Genomic DNA, 27,906 nt, shown 5'->3' on the forward strand with positions numbered 1-27,906 from the left:
ACTTTAAGGCACCATTTAACAACTCCAAAGAAACTAAGCCTTTTTTTTTTTATTATTTCAAAGCTGCTATTGTTCTTTTTACCATGAAACAAAATAGAATTGTGTCCTGACAATTAACATGATTATTGTTTAGCAGTCACCGACATAGGCTTCTTAAACCGCATTGATTCCTTGTTTATTCAAGTCTGAAGGTAGCCATGAAAGTTAATGCGGATCATAAGTTTTAATCCTTTGTTGACATGTGAAAAGAACAACAGCCTACTAATATAATAGTACATGAGACTTTCAACTAAGTAACACGGTCATTCCATTGCAATATAAGTTACATGGTAATTAGATTTGATAAAATAACATTGTAATGAAATAACTTTTGGATGAATATAATTACTCTAGGGCTGTATTTGTTATTACTGCTTTACAATAAACGAGATTGTGATTTGTAATGATGCCTACAGCCTATCACCAAGGTAATTATTAATCGTCACAAGAACTCTTACCTCACTTGTGCACTTTCCTGACGAAAACAGGTTTGACCCAGAATCACCTGCTGAAGTTCAGAAAAGAATGAGCAAAGTGAGGCACATATTCCAAAGCAAAAACACCCCAAAAAAACATGAAGAAGCTAAAGCAGCTCTCTATTACTCTGATCAAGTTAAAGTCATAACTTCTCCCTCCCCGTGTATATATATTAAATATATATACACATACACTGTATATACACTTAGTAAAGTTATGGTGGGTAAATCGATCCCTGCTTCATTTTGCAAAGCCAGTATAACCAACCACACACTGAGGAGACCCACTAAGGTCGAAACCGCTGTCTGTGGCTGGCTGTGCTCAAAGCTGTGACCATGCAGCAAGCTTATAGGGGACCATGTTAAATGGTTTTGAAGCAAAAGGTTGCACTGTGTGCTCATTTGCATGTCATTTCCCAGAATCCCTTAGTGCAGTGGAAGTGCTGGGTGATAATGGTGAAAGGCAGGGTTGCAGACCTGTCTAAGACATGCAAATGAGCATACAGTAATATTTCCATTTGCTATATAGATATATAGATAGAGATATTGCAGAATAAATGAGTACTTCAGATACCTTTTTTATTTGGACTAAATTTATGTTATAGAACAAGCTTTCGAAAGTTCTCCTCTCTTCCTCAGGTCGGCAATACTGATTTCCACAGGAATATGGCTAAAACAGTGTAAGGCTGAGTCCATGGTCAGCGCTCAGTCGCTGACCCGTGCTGAGACACGCTGACGCTTGTCAGTGAGCCCCTGCAGCCGCAATGAGAGCGGCTTTAGCAGGGGCTCGCGCATGTGTCCGCAGGCGTAAGGAGGCGTAGCTCCTAATTTTTTTTTTTTTAGTTTCGGCGCTCACGGGCGCGCAGGGCCGGTCACGTGAGCGGTTCGCTCAATGAGGGCGAACCAGCTCCGTGACATCACTGGCCCGCCCCCCCGACACGCCCCCGGACGGCACACGAACTAAGGCCAGGGAACGCGCCCGCTTTCCCTCAGCCTCAGCGCACGGCTGCAGTTACCATGGACACATATACACGTGGGAAGGAAGCGGGGGGGTGGGGGGGAGGGAATGGTAACCTCTGCTCAGCTGATTGGCGTAGGAGATGAGTAGATGAGTGATGGTGCTGTGCTGAGAAATATATTGATAAGACACCTCAGCTAATAGCACTCTGTAACTCAAAGTAGGTAAATTGTAGTATTAAAAATTCCTTTAATAGTAGTGTTTAAAATAAATGGGTGTACAAACAAGAGACAAAAAGGACTGTATATCCCAGTCAAGTCCTGTTATCACCAGGGTTAGGTTAAATGTCAACTGCTAGAATTAGCCTTTACTAGGTAGCACACACACATATATATATGTATATATGTCACCCTATAACAATGTGTGTATAGGTTTCCTGGCACTCTGTCATACCGCCATAGTGATCCCCAAAGGGGAAAGTGCCACAAGTAAATGAGGTTTATGCCCCTCCAAATCTGTTGCTGTAATCGTTAGGTTAGTTTACAGAGAAATAGCGTGTGCTTGTATAATAATACGACCCCTAGTTATTGTAGATAATGTATTCTATATACATGCAAGTTAACCCCTGGTTATTACAGGTATACACATTTAAAAATCCATGAATTGTATCTGGATAGAGGATCAGAAATACATCCAGACCTCTAACTGCTTGTGTGTTAAAAGCAGTGGTTCCGGGTGTTCCCGATCAGGTAAGTCCCATGCAGGCTCTTAAATCTGCCTTGCTAAAATCGAGCTCCTCACAACAGATGAGGTTAAGTCTATGTGGTGTTTAGAACCACTAACCACAAATCGCAGCCAATTACTAATATATATATATAATTGCTGGTGAGATAGTAATCCAGGCTCGACACGACAGGAGCAATTGCAATGTAGTCAGCCTTCGATTTTTAAATTTTAAAATGCCAGGAAACCTATACACACATTGTTATAGGGTGACATATATACATATACCCTATTTCCTCAATTCTAAGACGCACTTTTTTTCGATTTTCATATGTCTGAAATCGGGGTGCGTCTTAGAATCGATGTATTAATAAGTGTCTACAGTACTAACCCCCTCTTTTCACTTAACATGTTTCAGGAGAGGTCCCATGTCAGCGGAGGACGAAGTGTGCGGCGGCGGCAGGAGAGGTCCCCTGTCTGCAGATGGTTGAAGATGGACAGCGGGCGGGAGTGTGGTGGCAGCGGCAGGACAGGTCCCAAGTCTGAATATAAGAAGACAGCGGGCGTGCGTTGGTGGAGGCGGCTAATAGATCATAATAGCAGGAGCAGAGCGGCATAGAGGAACGGCTTGGGAGGTGCACCGAAGTTGACCGATGTCTGACTTCCGGTTACAGTGTGCACCTCCCAAGCCGTTCCCTTATGCCGCTCTGCTCCTGCTCAGCTCTCCTGCTATTATGATCTCCTGCCGCCACCGCACAGCCGCTGTCTTCTTATCCTCATTCAAAGGCAGACTTTGGACCTGACCTGCCGCCGCCGCACTCCCGCTCGCTGTCCATCTTCAACCATCTGCAGACGTGGGACCTCTCCTGCCGCCTCCGCCCACTTCATCCTCCGCTGACATGGGACCTCTCCTGAAACATGGTAAGTGAAAAAGTTATTTTCCTCGATTGTAAGGGCCAAATCAATGGTGCGTCTTACAATCGAGGAAATACGGTAGATGTGTGTGCTACCTAGTAAAGGCTAATTCTAGCAGTTGACATTTAACCTAACCCTGGTGATAACAGGTCTTGACTACAATTTACCTACTTTGAGTTACAGAGTGCTAATAGCCGAGTTATTTTTCTTAGATACCATGGACTCAGCCTAAGGGCTTGACCCCGCTGCCTACTACAGCGCCCGCTGTGACGGACGCTGCAGGGACGAGAGCCCTCCCCTCAATGGCGCCGGGCCCGCTGCGAGGGGGGGCCGCAGCGCTGAGGCGAGAGCTGCTCCTGCTCTCAATAGAATTGAGAGCAGGACTTGCGTCGAGCGATACGGCACGCCCCCCGGCGGTTCAGCCAATGAGGGCGAACCTGCCGGGTGATGTCATGGCCGCGCCCCCGTCACTCCCCCGCCCCCGGTCTCTCTTCCTGCAGCTCCCTGCAGACCAGGTAATCGGCTGCACGCGACGCCAATCTCGCGGGCGCGCGTTGCAGCTGAGTTACCGGGGCCTTGGCCTAAGGGAGAGCAGGAAGAAACAAACAACAGATATGTACTGTAGATAAGGTGGGGTGATAAAGTGTTTAAAGCTATGAAAGGGTGACAAGGAAAAGCAGGGAGGGGGAGAAGGATGCTGGGGGGGGGGGAGGAGGTGTGGATAAGAAGGGAGACAGGCAGGATGTTACAAACAATTGCGATAGTGTGTGAGAAACCCAAATATCCGCATTAAGTCCTTTTGTTTTGGTGTCAAAGAGTCTTATCATTCAGAGTTCAAATGTTTTCCGTTCTTGGGTGCGTTTAAATATTCCATTGAGGATTTTGATTTTTAAATAATTTATGGAGTTATCTGGTAGTGAGAAATATCTTCCTTCTTGGTGGTGTTGTATAGAGTGTCTGTGCATATTCATTCTGCCTTGAAGCTTTTGGCTGGTTTCCCCAATGTAGCATCCTTGTTAGTCCAAATAAAAAAAGTATCACCTAATACTGAAGAACTCATTTATTCTGCACGCAACGGGACTATCACAGTTATTTCCGTGATATGCATACATATATAAATACACACACACACACACACACACACACACACACACACACACACACACACAACGGAAATAGCCATGTTAGTCCATTATATAACTAAAAAATGATCTAAACAATGACCAGGTTTGTGCAGCACAGCCGTCATATATGAAGCTCTCCGAGGTACACGCAGTCCGCTTACCTGCCTCTGGAGGAGATCTTCTCTGCGGTTTATGCTTACTTAACCCTTCCATGACATCTTGAATCCGCCAAAGCTCCTTCTGCATTTGAGCGCGCTGTATACCAGCGGATTCAGTCTATAAAACCATCCAAAACAGGCAAGTCAATCTTGCACCCAAAAGCTGCTCTTGTGTTAAGGATTACAATGTTAGGGATGAGTTGGGTCTCTAACACTAAAGGAAATAATCCTGACAGTTAGTAGCCATTAGGGGCGGGTTGGTCTGGGAGGGAAATTGCCTCCTGGGTCACTCAGATTTCCGAATGCTGGGCCAGTACTTCCTGGGAGGGAAGGAGGAGCAGATATGCCCTCACATGCAGGCACGGCTGTTACTGCAGCGTCAGATTCCTGCCATCTTTCTGAGCTCCCCTTAGGTGGCCTCTGTTCTCCTCCTCGCCAACCCCAGGTCAGTAAGTGTGTGTGTGTGTGTGTATATGTGTGTGTATATATATATATATATATATATATATATATATATATATATATATATATATATAAAAGTACTAGTATAAATGTGTGTGTTTATTTATCGTGTATGCATATTGCATGTATTTAGCATGTATGTGTATATAGGCCATATATACTGTGTGTACGTGTGCAGTTCATGTATCTGATTATGGGTATGTTTTAGGGTGTATTTTTGTGATGTTTGTGTAAATGTGTAAATGTGTGTGTGTGTGTGTATAGTTCATGTATATGTTATGTGCTAGCATGTTGCATATATCTGATGTATGTGTATATGTGTATAGTGCATGTTTTTGTGCACCTTATCTGTTATGGTTGTGAAGTTGCGTAGGGTGTGTAATACCTGGCATAGTAATTTAAGACATGTCCATCCAGTTCAACCTTTGCTAAATTCTATCTGGTTTGGATACTTGTTCTATATTTATCTATATAGTTGTATTTATTCAGAGGAAGCCAAGCAAGAAAAGAATCCTCCCTGTATCAACACTCTGCTTCTGTTTTCACATTCGGCATACATTTCCTTTCTAAAACAATGTCCAATCTTTTTTAAAGATACCTTCTGCATCTGCCATCACAGTCTAAGGGGGAAAAAATCCACAATTCCCCTGCTGTAAATAACTTTTTTCCTTTGCTGCTGGTGAAATGTTCTGTCTACTAATCCCAAGGAAGGAAATATGCTAATTGTACTGGAATAAAAAGCTCCCTTGAAAGCTCCTTGTATTGACCTCCGATATATATTCCCTCTTAGACGTCTCTTTTCTAACGTGAACAATTTTCATTTTGATTAGCTTTCTTTATTCATCCCCTTTACTAATTTGGTGGCTATTCGCTGAACTTTCTCAAGTTCAATGTTTTTATTTTTATTGCGAGTGTCATGATAATGCCGGAAAATATTCAGTATATTAATAATCTGGCACACAGACCGTTAACTTGAGCTACAAGTACACCTTACAAATACATGTTTTTTTTTTGTTTATCTAGAAATTAGGTTATCTGGGGCCAAAGCCTGTTTTGGAAAGTGGGGGGATTGGAACCTGAAGTCACAACTCAGAGTAGTTCCATGCAAAAACCCTTTTAATACACAACTTAAAAGGAATTCCTCGAGGGTCTGGACAACACTAGAAGAAGGTCTGTGTCTGTGTAAATTTGCTAAGTATGAAATATCGTGGATCTGATGTGATTAACGAGAATTACCTTGGGATTGCTGTAATTCTGTGTTTTGGCACTAATTGTTTTCTGCACTCACTATAAAAAGCCAGTGCCTGTTACACTGAGATTAGGATCTTGACGAAAGGACCATTGTGGTCCGAAACGTTGTCCGTTTTTTCTATGTGATTTGCTGGATGGTATAAATACATTTCATATTGAATTTCAGTAGGTGAGTGCTGCGGATTACTTTTTGTCTACATACTCCCCAGGCTTGCACCCCATGGGAAGCCAAGTATTTGTTTTTCTATGCTTTTGCGTGCACCAGGTATTTTTGAGAGAGATATATCGATACATTTACTTTGCAGTGTAAAGGGTCGGGGCTGGGAGTACAGAAAGTGAAAATACTGCGAATGTTAGCAGAGTTGCAAATAGAGGTGTCATTGAACGCCTGGTTTCCCCTGTGCTCATACCTGGGCTTCTCCAAGACGATTCAGCTGTTCCCGCATTTGGTTCCTTGCAGTTGATACATCGTGCTCTAGCTTTTCATATTCTCGCCACAATCTTTCAAGCTCCTATATAAACAGGTGAAACACTTGTATTATATAATATCTGCTGCATAATACTTATATGGCATCTCTATATAATCTTAACACGACAGGTTTTACTTTACACTGACTTATTTGAAAATAACTTTTGATATAAACCCCCGAATGTCAGGGAAATTGCATTTAATGTAATGTTTAATACAACAGCACGTTCCATTTCCAAAATTAATTCAATACTTTGGGGGAAAAAAAAGTTCTCAAGCGCAGGAGCGGCTCAGTGAGTAAAGACACTGGCTGGCACTGAGTGTGAGGCAGGGGAACCTGGGAGAAGGAGCGGCTCAGTGAGTACAGACACTGACTGGCACTGAGTGTGAAGCAGGGGAACCTGGGAGAAGGAGCGTCTCAGTGAGTACAGACACTGACTGGCACTGAGTGTGAAACAGGAGAAGGAGCGGCTCAGGGAGTAAAGACACTGACTGGCACTGAGTGTGAAGCAGGGGAACCTGGGAGAAGGAGCGGCTCAGTGAGTAAAGATACTGACTGGCACTGAGTGTGAAGCAGGGAACCTGGTTCAATTCCCGGTGTAAAGCGCTGTGTACAACTAGCAGCGCTATACAAGAACAAACCATTATTATTATTATCGCTGCCATATAAATTGGAAAACCGTTGTAAGGACTTATGTGCTGATCACCAATAGAGTATAATTTGATGGAGTGTAATGAGGAGAGAGCCTTTAGAAATTCTAATTAGTATGATCAACAAGAGGAAATGACTTTACAGCTGGGTGGCTTTTATTGGAATTTCTCCATCACTTACTGCTGAGGCTCGGGACACTTCTCGACATGTACTAAGCAGGCCGTTCTGTAAGTCATCTCTCTGCAGGATCACACTTTGGATTGCCGCTGGACTGTCTGCATTCATTTCAATCTCCTGGCTGACTGATAGCAGAGCCTGCTCCAGCGTGTGCTAATAGAATGAAAAGAACGAAGGTCTTCATGTTTTGCACGATTGCGCTCATTTTTCCTTTTACATTGAGATATCGCCGTCCTGCTAATAATCACATGAAACAACACCAATTTCACTTAATAAATGTAATCGTCCTACTTTCTCCTTGTGTAACTGCTGAAGCTTCTCTTCCATCGCCTGCACCACTTTATCTTGCTCGCATAATCGGCTTAGTTTGGCCTAGTGAAAAGAAACATTATAAGGATTCAGGTCTCACCAACAGAACTTCAACAAATGTGTAGCATATATTAAACATACTGGATGCTATTTAGAAACACTAGTGTCTTAATGTCACATAAAAAAAAGTATTTCCCCCCGATACCTTAGTAACGGGGCGCTCAACTCCAGTCCTCAACCCCCCCCCCCCCGAACAGGTCAGGTTTTCAGGACATCCCTGCTTCAGTATAGGTGGCTCAGTCAGTCCCGGCTTCAGCACAGGTGACTCAGAGACTGAGCCACCTGTGCTAAAGTAGGAATATCCTGAAAGCCTGACCTGTTGGGGAGGCTTGAGCCCCCCTGCCTTAGTACCCTGCTGAGAGCGGCACTGTCACAGAACAAGTCACGGACAGAATCGCCATCCTTTCCCAGAAGCCCACCAAGTTTCACTACTTTTTTAAGTACATATAGAATAAGGTCACAGTAATGTTTAAAGCCTTTTTGAATATTCCTAAACCTGGAACTGAAAGCTGACAGATGCCAACGAGACCGCTGCGGTTATCCAGGTGTACCTTTCAAAATAGGTAAAACCGCTAGATTCTAAAGCAAAGCAAACATTTTGATCTGGTGATGGAGAAGTGCTTCAACTTAATGGAATTCTGGCTTCAAAGCCCAAAAGCACCTGTCCCATCTCTTCCAGAAGCGGGTCGCTCTCATCGTACTGCATAGATAAACTCCAAAATACTATACTGTAGATCAGGCCTGCACAAAGTGAGACGGGCCAAACTGCCCCAAGGCAAACAGATTCGGGCCGCACTTTAATTCAAATGATCTTATTTCCGGGGTTATATATATAATAAAAACATAAAACACTCCCACACGACTGACCTGCCGCGGGGTCTGGCAATCTCCGTCTTCTCCCCTGCAAAGTCTACTCTTTCCTCTGCCGGTCCTGACAACATTTCCGCGCAGCGTCAAATGACGCCACATTGCCATGACAACGGGACGTAACGTGGCACCATGGCAACGCGGCCATTTTTTTCCCAGGACCAGCAGGGGAAAGAGTAGAATTTGCAGGGGAGAAGACGGATATCGCTGGACCCCGCGGGCTGCACAGTGAATCCGGGCAGGCCCTACGCGGACGCGGGCCTTATGTTGTGCAGGCCCGCTTTATATAAAGCGAGGTTACAAAACAGGTTAGTTTTATTTGTCGCGGTCCCTGCAGTTGACGGCACGCGGTTTATGGTTTACCTTTAATCTGAAACTATATTCTAGGCAGGCTCCAGTCTATGCCTTTCAAGGAAAAACTATATCTGCACACACATGTACTGCAAATCGTGTGTAATACAAGGGTATTCATGCTGGTTTCTTTGCAGATGTATTAATTGTAAGGAAACGAGCTTTAAGCAGAATCAAACTTTCTTACTACAGAGAAGCATTATTGGTTTGTTCATGAAAAATGATGTAGGAATGGCTCAAGGGATGTTAAAGCGTACAATACTTCCCGTCCGAATGCCAGGGTACACCGTGGCTTTAACAGGAGCATTCATTTATTTCCCTTTACAATATGGGTGTCCTCCGGAGCGGAACCCCACTATTTGTAGGTTCCCAAGATACTTACTGGTGAAGTTACCTGTATTACATCCTGGTTTTTAGACGGGATTGAAATAGTCATCCAATAGGAAGCAACAGACAATGATGTTGCAGCTTTCTATTGGTCCAACATTTGACAGCTCTTTTGTTTTACCTGAGGGAGATTTAAATCCGGTAAATTCACCGGTAAATATCTGAACCTGGGAGTGGCAGAGGGGAGGGGGCGGAGTGAAACATGTAGGAGGGGCGTAGTGAAACGTGTAGGAGGGGCGGAGTGAAACGTGTAGGAGGGGCGGAGTGAAACGTGTAGGAGGGGGCGGAGTGAAACATGTAGGAGGGGCGTAGTGAAACGTGTAGGAGGGGGCGGAGTGAAACATGTAGGAGGGGCATAGTGAAACGTGTAGGAGGGGCGGAGTGAAACGTGTAGGGGGGACGGAGTGAAACGTGTAGGAGGGGCGGAGTGAAACGTGTAGGAGGGGCGGAGTGAAACGTGTAGGAGGGACGGAGTGAAACGTGTAGGAGGGACGGAGTGAAACGTGTAGGAGGGACTGCTCCTTTAACAGCATGAGTATTCCAATTGAAGACCAAAAGCAGATCTTGGTATTAATGCTTCAGATGCCCAAGCATGAGCACCAGGCTATACTGGCATAAAACATTACTCTATGCCAGGAACTAAAACCAAGAAAAGTATCACAGCCGGGAATCTCTGGACCATAACAAGGACAGTGTTTTATGGTCTCCATTCCCCTACTGCTTCTTGAATGGAGGATCATTTAAACAGAGGGAAAGTGTTCCACAAAAAGTTCCCTCCAATTTAATGGGTTTAAAAAGATTACTCGACACAGAATCCGTCACGTGAAATGACACAGCTTTCCTGTTAAAGCAGCAATCTAAGCTGCCATTCCCCACCCCCTACGTACACCCTTATATGTACATCAATCCAATCCACATAAGGATAAGTAATTAGTTAATTTGCCAATCAATCAGCGAAGATTTGGCTTGGGGGTTCACGAAATCTCTGTCAGTGCAGCAGAAGAGGACCAAAGATGCAAAGTTCTATTAGGAGATCATGTGACCAGGCAGTCACTAGGTACAATTAGTACACTGCTAGAGGGGGCAGGGCTCAAAAAGGGATGTGCCAGAGCCTGTTTCAGAAGAGAAACAAAAAATGCCTATTACATTAAAAATTTAATTCAGGGTTGTTTAAAAAAAAAAAAAAAAAATGCTACAAGTATTTTCTCACAGTAGAGAACTGATTTATTAAAAAAAGCATATGTAGGATATTGCTTGATGTGCAGCTTTAAATAAAGGATATCCAAACTCCGAATTTACTGATTCAAACGGGTGATTCATTTATAGACACTATTCATAAAGTATTATCCTCGTTTACCCTGTAAAGTTTGTCGCTCAGAAAAGATCATTTAATTTATTTTACGAAATTCAATGGCTTAATCTGACAATTCATAAAGTAGGTAGGGCCTTTTAACCATTTAAATGTCAGTTTAAAAATATATAATACTTACATCAATGTCCACTTCTTCGGGCCTGTGTTTGTACATTGTAGCTCTAGAATCATCTGGAGTCATCTGTGAAGACAGTATCAGCGTTAGCCAACTTCTATCAATCTTGATAAATAAATCGGTTTTATAGCCTATGGTGTGTTCAGCATCTAGAAAGGTAGAATCATTTTCCACTTCATTGACTAGGCTGTTTAGCTATACCTCCCATCACATTTAAATGGGCAGCGCCTGCATGCATTCCCCATGCTAGCAGCTTATTCCATTACTACACAATGCACATTAACCAAATGGAATAGCTACCTAACCCTGGCGGGGCGATAAATCCTTAAAAGCTTCTAATGGGCTCTTTTACTGTCATGTCAGATTTTAGTACAATATATCCATTCTATGCCAACTACTGTTCGTGTTCTTTTAAAGTAATACAGTACAGTTGATTTAAATATATATATACTAGTTGTGTCCTTCGGAGCACAACGGTGGGAACCAGCAATGTATTCAATAAATACAAATTCTTAGGACATTATAGTAGCTCATTTTTTAATGTGTTACTGTTGATTAATGTTACTTTTGTATACAAATAAATTAGACTAAAATTGCCACGGGAAAATATTTATGGTTCAGTGTAAAGACGCACAAATTAATTACTGAACGGCTTCCATATGATCGAGCTTACTTCACCACTGTGTATATATATGGGATATACTGTATATAGAAAACTTGCCTTATTCATGAATTTGCCTAGCTTCGCTTATATATGGTACAGGTGCTGGGTTGGGAAGGTTTGCACAAAATGAGACACACAACATAACCGACACGGTGACACCCAGCTCATGAATTACAAGATACCACGTGCCTGAGCTGCCCTAAGAGAGGAAAGCCAGCCCTTGTTAGTTTTAATGTGCAAAAGGGGCTGGCTCCTTCACTCGTGCTGCGGAGGAGACGTGTATAAATATATTCTCTCTACATGGCATCTTCCTTCAAGTTCAGCAATGTTCAGGCTCGTCTTTCACACAGGGCAGTGGTTCCCACCCGCTTTTACATTGTGTTCCTCCTTCCCCTTGCTAGAAAATAGAGCTTCATGTCTATGCAGACTATTGCCACAGTAGCAAAACTATTTAACCGATCCCCCAAGTGGACACGCTTAAGGCCCCAAACATGTGTCTTCAGACCACATGGGGGGTGCAGCTGGCAATTACTGATGAAGCTCCCAAAGTCCTGTCCCACAATGCCTTGCTGCTGGGGATGCAAAGCATTGTGGGGAGCAACTTTGGCAGCTCATGCTGTAATTTACAGCTATACCCCCCACGTTAAGCTGCAGTTTGGGGCCTTACTAAGTGCGCAGTCCCCACACGGGCTCAGGACACCACTATACTGCCTGGGAGACGCCATTACTTGGAATGACCTAGCAAACCCCCGGTTGGAATCACGGCTATAGGGGATCCAGCATAGAGCGTGAAAGAGCAGGGAGATTTAGATCAGGATTAAGCAGAATGCATGAGGACAATTTAATTTAATTATTTGCACCCTCCCAGACGGAAAAGGCTCTTTGTAATGCTACAAATAAGGCAATTGGTGACATTTATATATACACATACATATAGCAGTCAGTCATAGCTCTGAATCCTATGGACCATAATTGTGCAAAATGGAAATAAGAAATGGCTTTAGCCAACCATTCACTGGCAGCTGGGCTTGGGAATGTGGAATTTATGATCTTGCTACTTTTCTATACTTTATCAGCAACCTTACAGTGCGCGTCCTCTACTTATCTATTCCAAGTAACCGTGTCCTATCCTATAATAGCTTTTTTTTTTTTTTTTAAATATAGGGTCATATCTACTACGCCGTTTTCTGCCAGGCACCTCGCCGTGCTCATTTCTTCCAGCACCAGAAGTTGTCTCATGGCAGAGGGCTGCCCAGTATAAGAGCAGTAATTGATCAAGGTGCTGCTAGAGAAGGGACATGTCTGGCAAAAAAAAAAAAAAAAAAAAAACTAACTTACATATCTGCTCAAGCTTCTTTGCAAAGCAATTTCTGTATATAAAAAATGTAAATCAAAATAAACGTGGCTGCAAAGCACTAACATGGGATCCTCACAATAAATACCAAAATCCAACGTGGACACAAGTATGCTGGGCCCGTGTATTCTCATACCAGTGCTTAGAGATGGCATAGAAAGGAAATACAGATTTTAAATTCAACTGAAGTCTTTGAGCCCTAAATATGTCCTAGCAGCGGGTCGCCTTCACAATGCGATGATCTGCATTCATGGGACATAGAAATAAAGTCATAATTCTGTCACTACGACAATAATCCATACCGCTCCATTGAATTCTTATTTTCATATACAAAACACCAGTTTCTGTGTCAAATTAGGTATTAAAGTGTTAATGAAAACCAATTAAGATCATCTCCATTTTTATATATGGTTCTCTTCCATAATATATATTTAAACATAATGTACATCTACTTAGGGAAACACTGCAATTCTGTATAAACCAATTACTTGTGAACGTATCCACTGAAATTAACAGCAAAAAAAAAATATTAAATATTTTGGAAGCCCTAAAGTGTAGTTTAGAGACACAGGGACCACAAAAGATTAACAGAGAAACATTTAGTTCACAGAATAAATATGCCCATTACGAACAGGTGCACATTTTTCATGCAAATGTACATCACATAATAGCAGTTAAACAGATGTGTAAAATCATAAACTTGATGAAGAAATAAAAATACTGAGAAATGGAAAAGCAATCACATTTACAGTGTGTGTTCATCATGCAAACCAGCACTATACTAATAAGGGCAGACAGCGCCAATTCTGATAACCGGCAGCATCTGCTATTCTCCAACAAAATGGCGGGCGCAGAGGCTGCGTCGCTGTGCTACAAACATACCATAAAAACTCTCCTTCTGAGAAAGTTTTCTTTCTGAGATGAACAGAAATCGCATCTTCCAACAAAAAAAAACACATTTTGCATGAAAACAAAGTCTACATATCCCATTCTTATCCAGCACCAAGTCTCACGCATGAATTGGTTAACTAAGCACAATGTAGAAGTATATTGTACAACACTGCAATTTACTATGATCATATTGTCATATTGTCATGATGTCAAAATGTATATAGTACTATACAGTTCTATATGTGCGCTACTTTCAGTACACAATGTGTTAACAGCAGCTTCACACATCATACACCTGTTTATTTCTCAAATACAACTGATCTGTTAATCTAATTTCTCACATTTGATACAGATCTCTTAGCCAGAAAGCCTTCGGTCACCTCAGAACTGGTAGATTTTTTTCTTATTTTTGTTGAAAAGACAAAAAAAGCCGCCCGACATGCAGAAACGAGACTAGATGATGTGGCTCCCCTTCTATCCCACGTTGCCCCATTCCATACCCCATACAGCTCGTTGGCACAAACCAGGCAAGTCTCGAAACCACAGGCGCAAAGTGACATGTTCAAAATGATTTACTGAGCTCCGATATGGGTTATCGGACCATAATCTGGTGTTAATCTGTTATTGACTTCATGGCCGCCAAAGCATGATTGTGTTGCAGTAAACTGCATCCGAGCTCAGTGAATCTCACAGAGCTCGCTCCAAGTGCCAACTTAATATGAAATGTAACGTCAAAACTGTTTTTCATGTTAATGTGTTGCCATCTTGATTTTTATTGATGTATTCACACATTGACCTATAAATGTATTGTTTGTTTTAAAGGGTAAACAAAAACAGCCTATGGCATGGGTTTAGCCAACCTTAACTCCAACTAATTGCACATTTGAGCCATGTTCCCTGGAGCTATGTTTTAAGCTACCTGCATGTGAAGAGTAGGTTTCCAATATATTTTCACTGTAATATGCCTTGCAAAGTGCCACTGCCTCTCTAACTATAATGGCCCTCCAGCTTCTGATTTCCTCCAAACAGCCTTTTTTTTTTTTTTGCATAACTGTGACCTACATATGCAAGACTATTAGCAATAATAAAGCCATCAGAACTGAGCAAACCACTCAGAACAAGCTGCTCTTTAACTGTTCCATAATGTAGTAAGTGCAGACAGAACTCTCCTTGAACGAATGAGATTGTTCTACAAGGACTTCAGCTGCTGCCAATAAAATCCCCGCGAGCCCATCAGGAAGTGTTCGGACATTTTAAACCAATGTTTGCCATTTTTATGAAAACCTGAAGTTTAAAATGCTTGTAAATAAAGACTAAGTCGTCAGAATACAGTAATCCAAACCTCTAAGCCTGGTTTTACAAGTAGCACAAGGACCTAACAATCATTGTACGGAGGTCCTAAAGTATTGCAGTGGCTGTGGTTCAATGGTTACAAGCAAACTGCTCATGTTCTGGTGTCCACCATAAAAACTACAATGACCATAAGCAACATTATTCTGGCTTTCGTTTGTGTTTTGTGCAGCTACTATTAGGTGAATTTCCTAGAATCCCAAGCAGACGGAGACCGGCTATAATCCCCACAGGTCTACAAAAGGTGAGTGAATGTCTCGGAGACATGCAGGCATACAGTAAATGTTTGCTTTCAGGATTTTCTCAGATTTGTGATAATCATCTCATGAATTTACAATGCTGTTGTATTCACATATTTTGTGAAACTCCAATGTCTGCAAATTGTCCGCATTTATTCTGGACCTAAATGTAGTGTGTGGCGTAATGGAGCAAAAGAATTACTATATATAGTGGTGTGTGATCTATGGAAAATAATTCACACAGCAGTAAGCCGCGGTGTGGAGAGAGAACATTATTACAGTGTGTAATCCGTTCCAAACGTTACTTTAATGCTGTCTCCTGTCATTTTATATAACTCAAAATATCACATTTTGGTGCTATGATGCAATTTAAAGGTTGTAGACATTCAAACCTTAACCCAAAAGCAAAAACAGACTTGCTACTATAACCTTCACAAACTCTTACGCAAAGCATTATGTATTAAACACATACCGTAAACTGGCCAAGTTATTAACTTTTGCAGTGTTCCAGAAAAACAAAAAGGATGGGGTTTTAGGTAGTTTCCATCAAGCAAGTTCCTTAATAGAAATACTACTTACTCGTCTAGGTCATGAGACAAATCGCGAGCCTGAATGATATTAACATTTAATAGACTAACCAAAACAGTTTACAGATTAAAAAAAGACTGTGTATTCTAAGCTGTTGTGTTTAAATGCCACAATAAGCAAATGTGAGAAATGCAAGACTTTGCTCCAATTTTATACAAGTGCATCAACGCAACATAGGCATCAAATTATATATATATATAAATAAAATTTGCTGGACCAAAACTTGGATAAATTCCCGTGTCCTTTTCAGCGCTATGAAGCCTAAATCTTCTGCTCCAAAATACACATAATAAAGCAGGTTCTTACAGTGAGCACAAGATACGTGTGGGTAACCGCAGAAGCTCTCAATTATCCATCAGCACGGGTGCACATAATACTGGAAGACAGGACGACGTTTAGCAAAGCCATGCTAACAAATTGACAGCAGCCTTAATTGAAGCAGAGATGAACTGTGGTTTCGTAAAACACAGGCGGGGAGAACAAACGTGATGTTATGAAGAATTCGGAGACACAATCGGACACACGGAGAGGGTTTCTGTAAATGATGATAGCAGTTCTGCTCATTGTCTAAGACCTTACTTGCTTGTACAGTTGGGGCCTTAGCGCGGAGTTCTCAATCATTGTGTGAACCATGGTGATTAAAGGTTCATTCTCTTTCATCTATTTCAAATCAGGAGGAGCATACAGCAAACATCAGTTTACAGCACAGCTAGATTTGAAAGATGACACTGTAAATAAAGCCTCTACTTACTAAAATTGTGATTAAATCTTTAAGAACTAAATGGACAAAACCTATACATGTCATACAGTGTTAAAAAGTCATATTACTCAAATAAAACCCACAGTGATCACGTTACAAAAGGAGCACAATTTTCCCATCATAAGTGCCAATTAGTACATTGAAATGGAATGGATTTACTTTAATGAATAACTGTGCATTTATACAGAAGATTGTAGGTATATTTTTTTTTTTATTTTGTACTTATTTAGTCCATTTTTTATTTCTTACACAGGATGGGAACCAGGAAGAAAATAATACGTTACAACTCCTGGGTTCCATGCTGAAAGACCCCTAAAAAAAAACAAAGCAGCAAGGGTCTATGCTTTAAAAGACAAGGTGAAGTTTTATAATCAAGATAAATTGTAAATTAGTCTATGGGGACATCTTATATGTAAGCGAGAACACATACTTTTATTTTAACTGAGCTCTTTTAAATGTTTTATTAAATCCGACCACTGGACAAGACAGATAGCAGCCTGGAAACGCTTAAAAAGTTATTTTGACCTCAAATATGAGGGAATGCACATCTGTAGTATTCTACAATGCTTTTAGGATTAAATTAATTTTGTGCAGGTGAGGGGCATATGTTTTTTTCTGCACTTTATTATTTAGACAATATTAGTGCTGTCATCTTCGCAGCTATAAGCAGGGCGTCTTTATGTGCGAAACCTCTAGAAATGCAACTCACCCAACAAAAGTGAGTGCAATTAAAATGCCAACAAAAGGAAAATTAAGCAAAGCTGATATGGAGCAATAGGTCATTGACACCTTTTCCTGCCAGATACGAATAATAGACAACAGTAAACGGTCAAATCCCTTTTATATATAGAAAGAGAAAATAATGTGTTTTTGCCATACGAGCTGGTGTTCAACGGCAAAGTGATGGAAATGTTGAAGCCTGCACTGACCACAGGAAAATGAAACCTTCCATGCTGTAACTCCATATTTCTATCACCAGAACGTAGAAACAATTCTGCACTATAATATATTTCAGGGTTCACATGTTAAATAAGATTTCGGATTTCTGGAAGGGAAAAAAAAAGGCTGCAATTAAAAAGGCATTTGATGATATCGTAACAAACCTGGTTACCTACAGCCCTCCTTAACTCTATGTTGTATGCCAAATATATCGCTGGCATTTTTTGTTATGATGGTAACCCTATGTATTCAGTTTTCTGTCCTAGGGAGTCATGGTTTGGGCTGGATTGACTGCTGCATTAATAACGCTCCCGTTCTCTTGGCCCGAATTGCAGTTGGTAAAGTGGATGGAACTTTAGCAGAGGCTAATGGCACACATCCATTGTTCATGTTTTGTCTCATTCCAAACACTGGCATTCATACGGCTGGTAACATTTCTGTTTGAAGCTGGTGCGCATTAAGTAAACACTTTGTACATTAGTTTTTCACAAATGATCTTGAGACGATTCACAAGACCTTTGCTAAAGACCATTAATCTCAACTTGGTAAAGGTACCAAAAACTGCAGCCCATCATTCACCTCTCCAGGAACCCATTTGGCTTTTAAAAAACAACATGTGATTTAATATCCAATAGGCCTTTATGAATACGGCAGTATTTGACATACTGATTACTGAGAGCATTTTTGCTTTAAGAGCTGTGCACTTGGATGCTGCCTCCCAGTCACTAAACAGATATGCCCCATATACGTACATAAGTGTATTATAGTCAGGCTGCCAGTATGCTTCTATAGTGGCTTTGCATTATTTTGCTTTATTCTCAATCGCAATCTGGCAAAAAAGCCAGAAAAACATCTCCAATATTCATAACTTCTTGTGAATTCCATCATAAACTTACACCGGTAAATTCAAAGGTTGAAGTGCCTGAGAAAGAAAAAACTGAAAAGCTAGAGTATTTACAACTCGCTTTAGAAAGGTCTATACAATATTTCTGGGCAAACAAAAACCCAGAAACGGACAGACCCTTTCCCAAAATAAATCAATGCATCGCACAAAACAGGAAGAGGAACTTAAGTTCCTAGACGAGAGCTAGAAGTGGTCACGCCTGGAAACCAGGAGGGTGGCAGGCTCAGGGGTAATGTGAGAAGGGGCTTCATCACAGAAAGGGTAGTGGATTCATGGAACAACTTCCAAACAGAGGTGGTAGGGGCCAATACAGCAATTAAAGTCTTGCAATTGTAAATGCACATTAATAGGTCTGAGCGTGGCTCTCGATTTAAAAACATCTCCAAGTTTTTTTTGTTTATTTTAGCGAAGTATCCGTTAGCAATAAAGCATTGAATGTTATTAAAAATAAATAAATAAATAAACCTTGGAGATGTGCGCCGCACACAGGACGCAGCCTGATGAAGCAGGGAGAGAGGAGAGAGCTGCAGATGCCGGGTAATTCCTTGCACGGCGGCAATTTCGCGATCCCGGTTATAATGCAGTCTCATTATGTGGACCCCAAGCACCGCGTTGTAACGGGTTTCATATATTATATATATATATATATATATATATAGTGAAATGGGCAGAGGGCGGCCAAAGGATTCTTACATTATATGTTTCTAAACAAAAAGAAAGTAGTGGTACTTAATTTTTACTTCATTTAAAAAAAAAACCCCCACAAATGTGGATAAAAAAAAGCCAACTTATTTTCACAAAGAAATGATTTGGGACATTATCAAGAAAAGGAAACCCTCCTAAGCAGCGTGTTGGGCACGTTTCGGACTTCAAAACAGGCCAAGCATATTAGAGTAATACTTCCAAGTGCGAACAGTTCAGCCATGATCACAAAGTCATTTAAAGTCCTGCAAATGCACCAAAAAAACAAAACTTTGCAAATCCCACCTGATGATCCACATAGATGAGGTTCCTTTGAAGATGATGTGAAAGAATCTCATTCTACCAGGCAGCATTAAAGAACAAAGAGAAAAGACAGAGCAGAAGCCATAAAACACAGACAGTAAAGTTAATATCTAAAGATTAAGGCTGTTCCACATTCTCTTCGCACATTTCTTATTCCCCAGCATATGATCAAGCTTTTTGCATGATAATTGAATTCTAGATAACTAAAAGGTGATTGGAAGCAAGTATTTTTTATATTTCATATATTATACATACATGCATACATAGTAATTGGGCACTTTATATCAGATGACTTAATTATATATTCTTTGATCTGCGAGCAGAACAATAAATTCCCCCATTGTCCAATAGTTTTGAATGTGTTGAATTAAATAATACAGAGCTTTAAAGTGAATTCATTTTATTTAACTAGGCCATGTTTTTAATCAAAAAAAAGGGAAGAAAAACCAAATGCATAAAGGTGTCACTTAGTCGGATCACTTTCAACACATTAGACCAGCGGTTTTCAACCTTTTTTTGGTTAAGGAAAAATTCCCTATGGAAAAATTATGAGGAACCCCAACCCTCTCTAATAGTGCGTCTGAGCTCAGATGCATTGTAACGAACCCCAACCCTCTCTAATAGCGCGTTTGAGCTCAGATGCATTGTAAGGAACCCCAACCCTCTCTAATAGCACGTCTGAGATCAGATGCATAGTAAGGAACCCCAACCCTCTCTAATAGCGCGCCTGAGATCAGATGCATTGAAAATTTCTTCTGTATTTGGTACAATTGACCTGGAAATTGCAGGGAACCCTTTAGAACCATCTGATAATAGCTATTAATACCTGCAGTGTTGTTGGGATCTGTTTTATGTTGCGGGCCAGTCCACCTTTGAAGAAGTTAAGTACACATATACTGCATCCTATCATACCTTTCATTGGAGCAAGATAAAAATGACGTGTAGATGAGGGTGTACATGAGATTGTAGTTGTGCACAGATACTGTAAGCTCACTAAACTGAACACTAATACACTATTGGTTTATCACAATACAGATAACTGCCTGCAAGTAGTTACATTTTCAGCGGGACCAATATTGTTGCTACAACTCAATCTTACAACTTGGAAAACAATATTGTTTGGTGCAGGGCCACCAACAGGACAGGGTTTCAGGGGTATCCCTGCTTCAGCACAGGTGGCGCAATCAGAATGACTCAGTCACCGATTGAGACACCGGTGCTGAAGTAGGGATATTTGGAAAACCTGACCTGTTGGTGGCCCCTGAGGACTGGAGCGGTCCACCCCTGGTTTGGTGCAGTACAGGTAACAGTAATATTGATGTTAATGGCACATGTGACAATGTAATACATATTTCTGTAAACGTGGATATAGAAGGATGAACCCTGTTGATTTTGGGGGTAATGTTTCAGATACTCTCCCTTGGCAACACCTTTAGAGAGTGAATATAAAGATGTGATAGTGCAGGAGATCGCTTGTAATCATTTGCCTGTCACAAAAGAAGAACACAATGTTGCAATTAAAGAAAGGATTTTACATGATGGTTTTTTTTAATTAGTGATAAGTGCTTTCTTAAATTACAAGGCACATTTGGGAGATGTGAACGCACTCACGTGTCTGGTCTTTAAAGCACAATTGTTACATTACCAAAGGGTTAATAACGTCACATCACTGATGCAAATCCACAAAGATGATAAAACCTGTTTGTGACGGTTTGTGAATCTTGGGAGAAATGGGGACAACACACACTGACTAATTAATAGTACACAATTAATGATGATGATACGAGAGACACAACCTCATAGCTGACCTTTGGGCTGCAGGACTGTTTTAGATGCACGAGTTGTGCTAATGTATGTTCCCGGATACTGCTCAGTTCAGCTTGCTGTCTTCTCAGCTTGATAAGCAACAGTGTCAGCTCCTCTGGCTGAAGGAGTGCAGTATTGGGAAGCCAAAGAGTTCAAAGTGAGTTAATCTGTCCTAAACAACCTTTAAATACACCAACCCCAGAAAACAATGATTTGCATTTTTACCATACAGTGTCATTTAAAACAACAGTACTTAATAATAAAAATACAAGTCATACACAACGGGTGTCTCATAACTTGGTTAACCCCGGTGTGTGGCACGATTTCCATTTGAAAAATGCGGTTAATCTTTGTCATGGTTTACCATTGCTATACCTGGCACTGCCTCTAGGTCATGGTTTACCATTGCTATACCTGGCACTGCCTCTAGGTCATGGTTTACCATTGCTATACCTGGCACTGCCTCTAGGTCATGGTTTACCATTGCTATACCTGGCACTGCCTCTAGGTCATGGTTTACCATTGCTATACCTGGCACTGCCCCATGGTCATGGTTTACCATTGCTATACCTGGCACTGCCCCATGGTCATAGTTTACCATTGCTATACCTGGCACTGCCTCTAGGTCATGGTTTACCATTGCTATACCTGGCACTGCCCCATGGTCATAGTTTACCATTGCTATACCTGGCACTGCCCCTATGTCATGGTTTACCATTGCTATACCTGGCACTGCCTCTAGGTCAGCGTTTCAACTCCAGTTCAGGTTTTAAGCATACGAGGATATCCCTGCTTGAGCACAGGTCGTTCAAAACTATTGAGCCACCTGTGTTAATGTGAGGATATTCTTAAAACCTGGACTTTTAGAGGTACCTGAGGACTGGAGCTGGGAAACACGGACCTAGGCCAGGATTGCATTATTGCTGAGTGCAAATGAGAGTAGTATGCATGAACTGGGGCATTTATTGTCGATACATCTACAGAAGGTTGGTCTGTTACTACTGCCCTTAAAGGCCCATATCTACTAAGCAGTGAATGCCATAAGAAGAACCCCTTTCGCTTGAACATGCTGTAACAAAGGCGTCTTCTGGCATAGTACCACCATGGGAAAAATGTAGGACCTGGTCCTTTTTAGTATTGTAGGAGAATCTATTAATAACATTGCAATCCAAAGCTCGTCCCTATAGCACCACATACATGTTTTCAGGTGAAGAACGTCATGATGCATGGTACATCTGTGTGGTCACATAGACTTGATCTATTATTAATTCAATTAAAGAATGGCCAAATAGCAAACCATGAAGAACACAACTTATGTATTCTAATAAGGTAAAATTCATAGACACCCATTAGAACACAATAGGATGAACTTTAACCTATTGGGAGACGCCCAAAACACATTCAAGAGGAGATCGGATCACTAAATTGGTAAGCTTTGGATGGAAGACGGTAACGTTAAAACGGTCTTTTCATTTTCTTATTTCAAACTTGTGACACACACACAAGTAGCGTTTACAACAATGCACTAAATTCCAATATATTGTAAACATATTTTACAATGATGATGCATTTGAATATAATCAATACAGAAGCAAATTAAACTCATAGGACAATATATAAAACCTAAATATTTACTACCAATTTTCTTTAAACCAACTGAAAAAAAAAAAAAAAACCAACTGAAGTTCACGTCCTATATATTTGGGTCCTATAACTCGCACCAAAACATGGTGTCTGACTGAGCGCAGTATCGGTATGAGATGGAATGTTCTAAATCGGCGTTGAAACAGGATACCAGTTCCACTTCTCTTCTAAAGTAGATTTTTTACATTTTACAGCTATGTGACACCATTATGTCAACAGAAAAGTCTCACTGGGCTCCAAGTCGTAATCAGAACATGATTTGCAAAAAAGTGTACCAAAATAGTTTGCAGCTTGTTACTTAACTGGATTGTGCCATGTAAGAAAGGCAGTTTATTTTGGATTATTGTTTTGTAAATAAACAATATATTTATAAAACGGACTGAAGGACTAATGCACAAAAAAACTCACATGGTTTATGTGCATTCGCTGTAATGGGCTTACACAGTATATACCTACCGACGTATTGTGAATGAGGCCCAAAATTTACTATAAATACTATTTGGCACGTGCAAAATTGTTATCAAGACCACCACTAGATGGCACAATATAGTTAAAACTCTGCAACAGAAAAACTGCCTGATACACTTGGATCTGGGTGAAATAATGTCATTTATAACCAGTCTTGAACTGAGCAGCACTTCAGATCTTGACCAAAACAGTTTATTGGGAGTGGAACATTTATGGAGTCTGTTAACAGGTTATAGAAATAACTATTACTTTGTATGATATCTTTTTTAGTTTGGTATTATTCAGGTGACAACTTGGGTAACAAAACGGCTACATTTTTATTCTACCCACTGCAAGCATGTCTGAAGGTTTCTATTGATACTGTGTGCCATGTAAGTTCTGCACAATTCATGTAGCATGTTCTCTATCTTACCACAGAGAGGGAATAAGAGGGGGGGGGGGGGACAATTTATTTTCATTTTAGGGTTCAATGAGACAAGTCATTCTAATATTATAGAAGAAGGAATTAGGTGCCATCACTGGATTTATGCCTCAGGTGCACAGCGATCACCCCCCACCGGGGAGACGTACCCTGCAGGACACATCCTCCTAAAAACAAGGAGCCGGCGGCGCTCCAGAGGTCTTCATACAAGAAAAAAGAATTTTAATCCACACAGATCGACGTTTCGGACGGATGGACGGACACACACACACACACGTCAGTGTGTTTGAGAGAAACGTTATCTGTGTGGATTAAAATGATTTTTTCTTGTATTAAGACCTCTGCCGTGCCGGCTCCTAGTTTTAGGAGGATGTGTCCTATATTCCAACATTATATACACTGTATATTATACAGTAAGATGCATACATGATTGTATTATAGAAGAAAAAACAAGAGGCGGATATGAGACTGTCACAGCTCTGCTGAGCACACAGAGCCAAACAGTGAAGGACAGAGATCGTCTAATTACTAAAGTTGCACAAACCAGTTTTTTTACATTGCATTTTAGTCTGTCTAATCCCTTTGGTGTGCTTAGGAAGTCAACAGAAAAAGTTCTTCTCACAATAGCTATCACATTTTCAACAATGCAGTCATCTTGTGCTTTAATCAGCACATTTATATCACACTTGGCATGCATTTATATTTGAGTTCTTTGCAAGTACTTTGTATTAGCATAAACTGTGTGCGCATAAACGCCGTAAGTACGTCAGCTCCTAACACATGATATTTAAAAAAAACAGAATTAAAATTTGTACCTCACAAAGCATTTTGCCTGACTATTTCTCTTATGAAGCCGCTGGTACTAAGCAAACACAATAAAACGGTTATTATAGATAGAAATGGCACTCACAGTTTTGTCTTGGAGACCCTGCGGAGTAACGGGCTGTAAAGAGAGTCCTGCTGGCACTGACCTTCTGTCAGACGCGAAGGCGTGCTACGGGAACACAAGATTTCACATTGAAACTCATGTTCCTTTTCAACGTCTGTCAAGCTGACTGTTAAATGTGTTAGTAAGAAAGCATTCCTGAACTAAACCTGGAAGGACCAAAGCTGCTTCTCTTCCACCAGTCTCATGTAGCAGGTTATATTAGAGATGCAATACAAATGGAAGCACTCATGCAGGTAAATACATTCCCATTTTTATTCCACACATTAAGGCATGCTTATTAGCTTTGCACGCTTAGGTCTTAAAGCCAAACTACAAATAGCACAATGGTAAATACTAGGTAGGAATCGAATTATAATTGTTTCTCAAGGAGCAGATCTAGCACTGATAAAAGTGTACCCAAGCTCAGCCAGCAGCAATAAGCCTAGCGTAATAAAACCGCCCTCAAAAAAGATCATTTTAAACTTGTAAATATTATTTACATTCATTCTTCTAAAACAGGGGAGGCCAACTCCAGTCTTCAAAGGCCACCAACAGGTCAGGTTTTCAGGATAACCCTGCTTCAGCACTGGTGACTCAAAGACTGCATTGCCTGTGCTGAAGCAGGGATATCCTGAAAACCTGACCTGTTGGTGGCCCTTGAGGACTGATGTTGGCCAGTTCTGCTCCACAACATAAACAAAAACAGAGCGCACAGAAATGGAAGGTTCAGGGAAATAAATATATTGTAACAGCAGGAAGAGTATTCTATATTTATCATAGCTCCGGTTAGGAGCGCACATGTGGAATGGGTAAAAATGAATTGAATTGATCTGAAATGGATCAATACATTGATTGGTTAATTCAGTGTCACAGCCTTCCTGGCACATTGAGATCATGTGATTGTTCCTTGGGATCGATCACATGATCGCAACGTCACTGATGATGGGAACGGAAGTCTCCCTGTCCGTCAGATAGCGTTCAGTGCTCAGCGGGACGGTAGAATGCCATCTCCCCTAGAAATGAGGAAAAACCCATGTGGATGTGGAGGCCCGTGGCGTGTCAGACCTCAAACGTGGCAGCTACAGTATGTCCCGGGCAAATCAAATGCTCGCCCTTTACACACAGCAACTGCATGAGATTTTGAGTAACACTTGTACTGTAACTGTTCTGGTAATGGATGAAGGTGCTATGTCCATATGCGATTTCTTAAATAACATCTAAAAACCGTGTGTGTTTTTGGCATGATCACAAAGGCGTGTAAAACACGAAGCACTTCTTGCAAACGGCGGGCCTCCCGCACATCAGTCGGTGGCTGCACAGTAAGCAGAACATGTGCTGTAGCGATTGCCGTTACTGCGCAGCACAGCGGTTTTGTTATGAAATATTTCTGTGTAACTTAAGCGTTTATGAGCTCATGTATGTCATTTCACGTGTGTGTGTGTGTGTGTGTGTTTATATACACACACACACACACACACACACACACACACACACACACACACACATTACCTTCTGACATCAAAGAGAATACAAATATATTTTTATTAAGAGCAAGGTACAGGCAGTCCTCGGTTATCCAACACAATGCGTTACTCAAAATGGCGTTGTAAAGTGAAACACGTTTTCCCATAGGAACACTGTTTAAATGAAAGGTTCCGTTCCTGAAGGCATTTTTAATGCTAAAATAAACTAAATATTTTACGCAGACAATAAGATATGCAGCATACACATAAATTATATAGTGTATATACTGTACAGGCAGTCCTCGGTTATCCGACAATGCGTTACTCAAAATGGCGTTGTAAAGCGAAACACGTTTTCCCATAGGAACACTGTTTAAATGAAAGATTCCGTTCCTGAAGGCATTTTTAACACTAAAATACACCAAATATTTTATGCAGGCAATAAGATATGCAGCACACACATAAATGATATAGTGTATATACTGTATTATATATAATATAACATAATAAATATATTATATAGTATAATATAATATAATATTATATATATACGCTCTTACGACGCTTTGCAACGTTGTTTATGTGAATGTGTATATATATATATATACACACATACACAACGTTGCAAAGCGTCGTAAGAGCACTGGATAAGCCATTTTGGCGTTGTAAAAATGAATATAGGTATACATTGCACAGAGTTGGATAAGCCATTCGTTGTAAAGCGAAGCGTTGTAAAGCGAGGACGGCCTGTATTTACCTGCGCCAGATGGATATCTACCTAGGAATTGTTGGATTAAACACGCTGATAAAACAAACGTTACCTTATTAGGATGAAGCTTCTGCCTCCGATCAAGGGTCAGATCTCCTCTTTGCACTGGGGATGACACTTCTGATCTGTACGACCGATGTGGGGAATATGTGTGATAACCAGATATGGAGCCGTGGGAGGGGGAGTACGGCATGGAAGGCAATGCCTGATCGGATATATGAATCATTGTTTTAGGACTATTAAGAGATCCGTGCCGGCGAATAGTGGTCTGCTTATTGTAGAACTGCCGCTGCTGCCACTCGTACAATTGCCACATTGTGTCATCACGGATGGACTTCCTTTTCTCTTCCGCAGTTGATGTCATTGGTAGCATAGTTCGATCATAAAGGGTTCCTCTTGTGCTGCAAAGACTCTCTGGTCCTGTTTTGAGATTTCGTGGCAAAGTCCTATAGCCTTCTGGGTAGCGTGGCACAATTTGTGCACGATAGCTTGGCATATTCCTGGGCAACGTCTGATACGACATTACACTAGAAAACGGAAAAAGAAAAATACTTAACGTATCAAGTTCCAGTAGGTGGTAAAATAATATTTGTATGCAATATCCATGCCAATTTGGGTATCAAAGAATGAAGTGCATCAAAAGCAAAAACTGGTGAACTATAAAATTAAAATCTTCGACTTTGCCCAAATACCGCAGAGTAAATACATTACAAATGATGATTCGGTGAGTGCGCGTGTGCGCTTCATTTGGTGCCGTTGTCGGGGCTTAAGACTAAGAAAGCAGAATACAACTTTTAAAAATTCAACTTAATTGATATTTTTTGATAATGAACAGAAAATATAAGCAA

General features: G+C 41.0%; 1 protein-coding gene across 22 annotated transcripts in view; it reads right to left on the bottom strand.

Moving 5' to 3' along the window:
- PLEKHA5 (pleckstrin homology domain containing A5) overlaps window positions 1–27,906 on the bottom strand; it is a 196,052-nt gene that overhangs the window by 15,055 nt on the left and 153,091 nt on the right. For 4 of the 22 annotated variants that reach the window (XM_075602969.1, XM_075602975.1, XM_075602971.1 and 1 more), the window contains 11 exons: window positions 27,111–27,585; window positions 24,809–24,892; window positions 21,368–21,484; window positions 19,542–19,595; window positions 16,531–16,611; window positions 10,869–10,931; window positions 7,696–7,776; window positions 7,408–7,557; window positions 6,517–6,618; window positions 4,397–4,511; window positions 498–547 (listed from right to left, as the gene is read on the bottom strand). In XM_075602969.1, coding sequence (XP_075459084.1) covers window positions 498–547; window positions 4,397–4,511; window positions 6,517–6,618; window positions 7,408–7,557; window positions 7,696–7,776; window positions 10,869–10,931; window positions 16,531–16,611; window positions 19,542–19,595; window positions 21,368–21,484; window positions 24,809–24,892; window positions 27,111–27,585 — 1,372 coding nt within the window. Of the gene's footprint in view, window positions 1–497; window positions 548–4,396; window positions 4,512–6,516; window positions 6,619–7,407; window positions 7,558–7,695; window positions 7,777–10,868; window positions 10,932–16,530; window positions 16,661–19,541; window positions 19,596–19,618; window positions 21,047–21,367; window positions 21,485–21,522; window positions 21,547–24,808; window positions 24,893–27,110; window positions 27,586–27,906 lie in introns of those variants that run through there. The other 18 variants (XM_075602970.1, XM_075602976.1, XM_075602979.1 and 15 more) reach the window with 15 other exon arrangements.

This window comes from Ascaphus truei, chromosome 5 (genome assembly GCF_040206685.1).
Source record: "Ascaphus truei isolate aAscTru1 chromosome 5, aAscTru1.hap1, whole genome shotgun sequence".
Taxonomy (NCBI): Eukaryota; Metazoa; Chordata; class Amphibia; order Anura; family Ascaphidae; genus Ascaphus; species Ascaphus truei.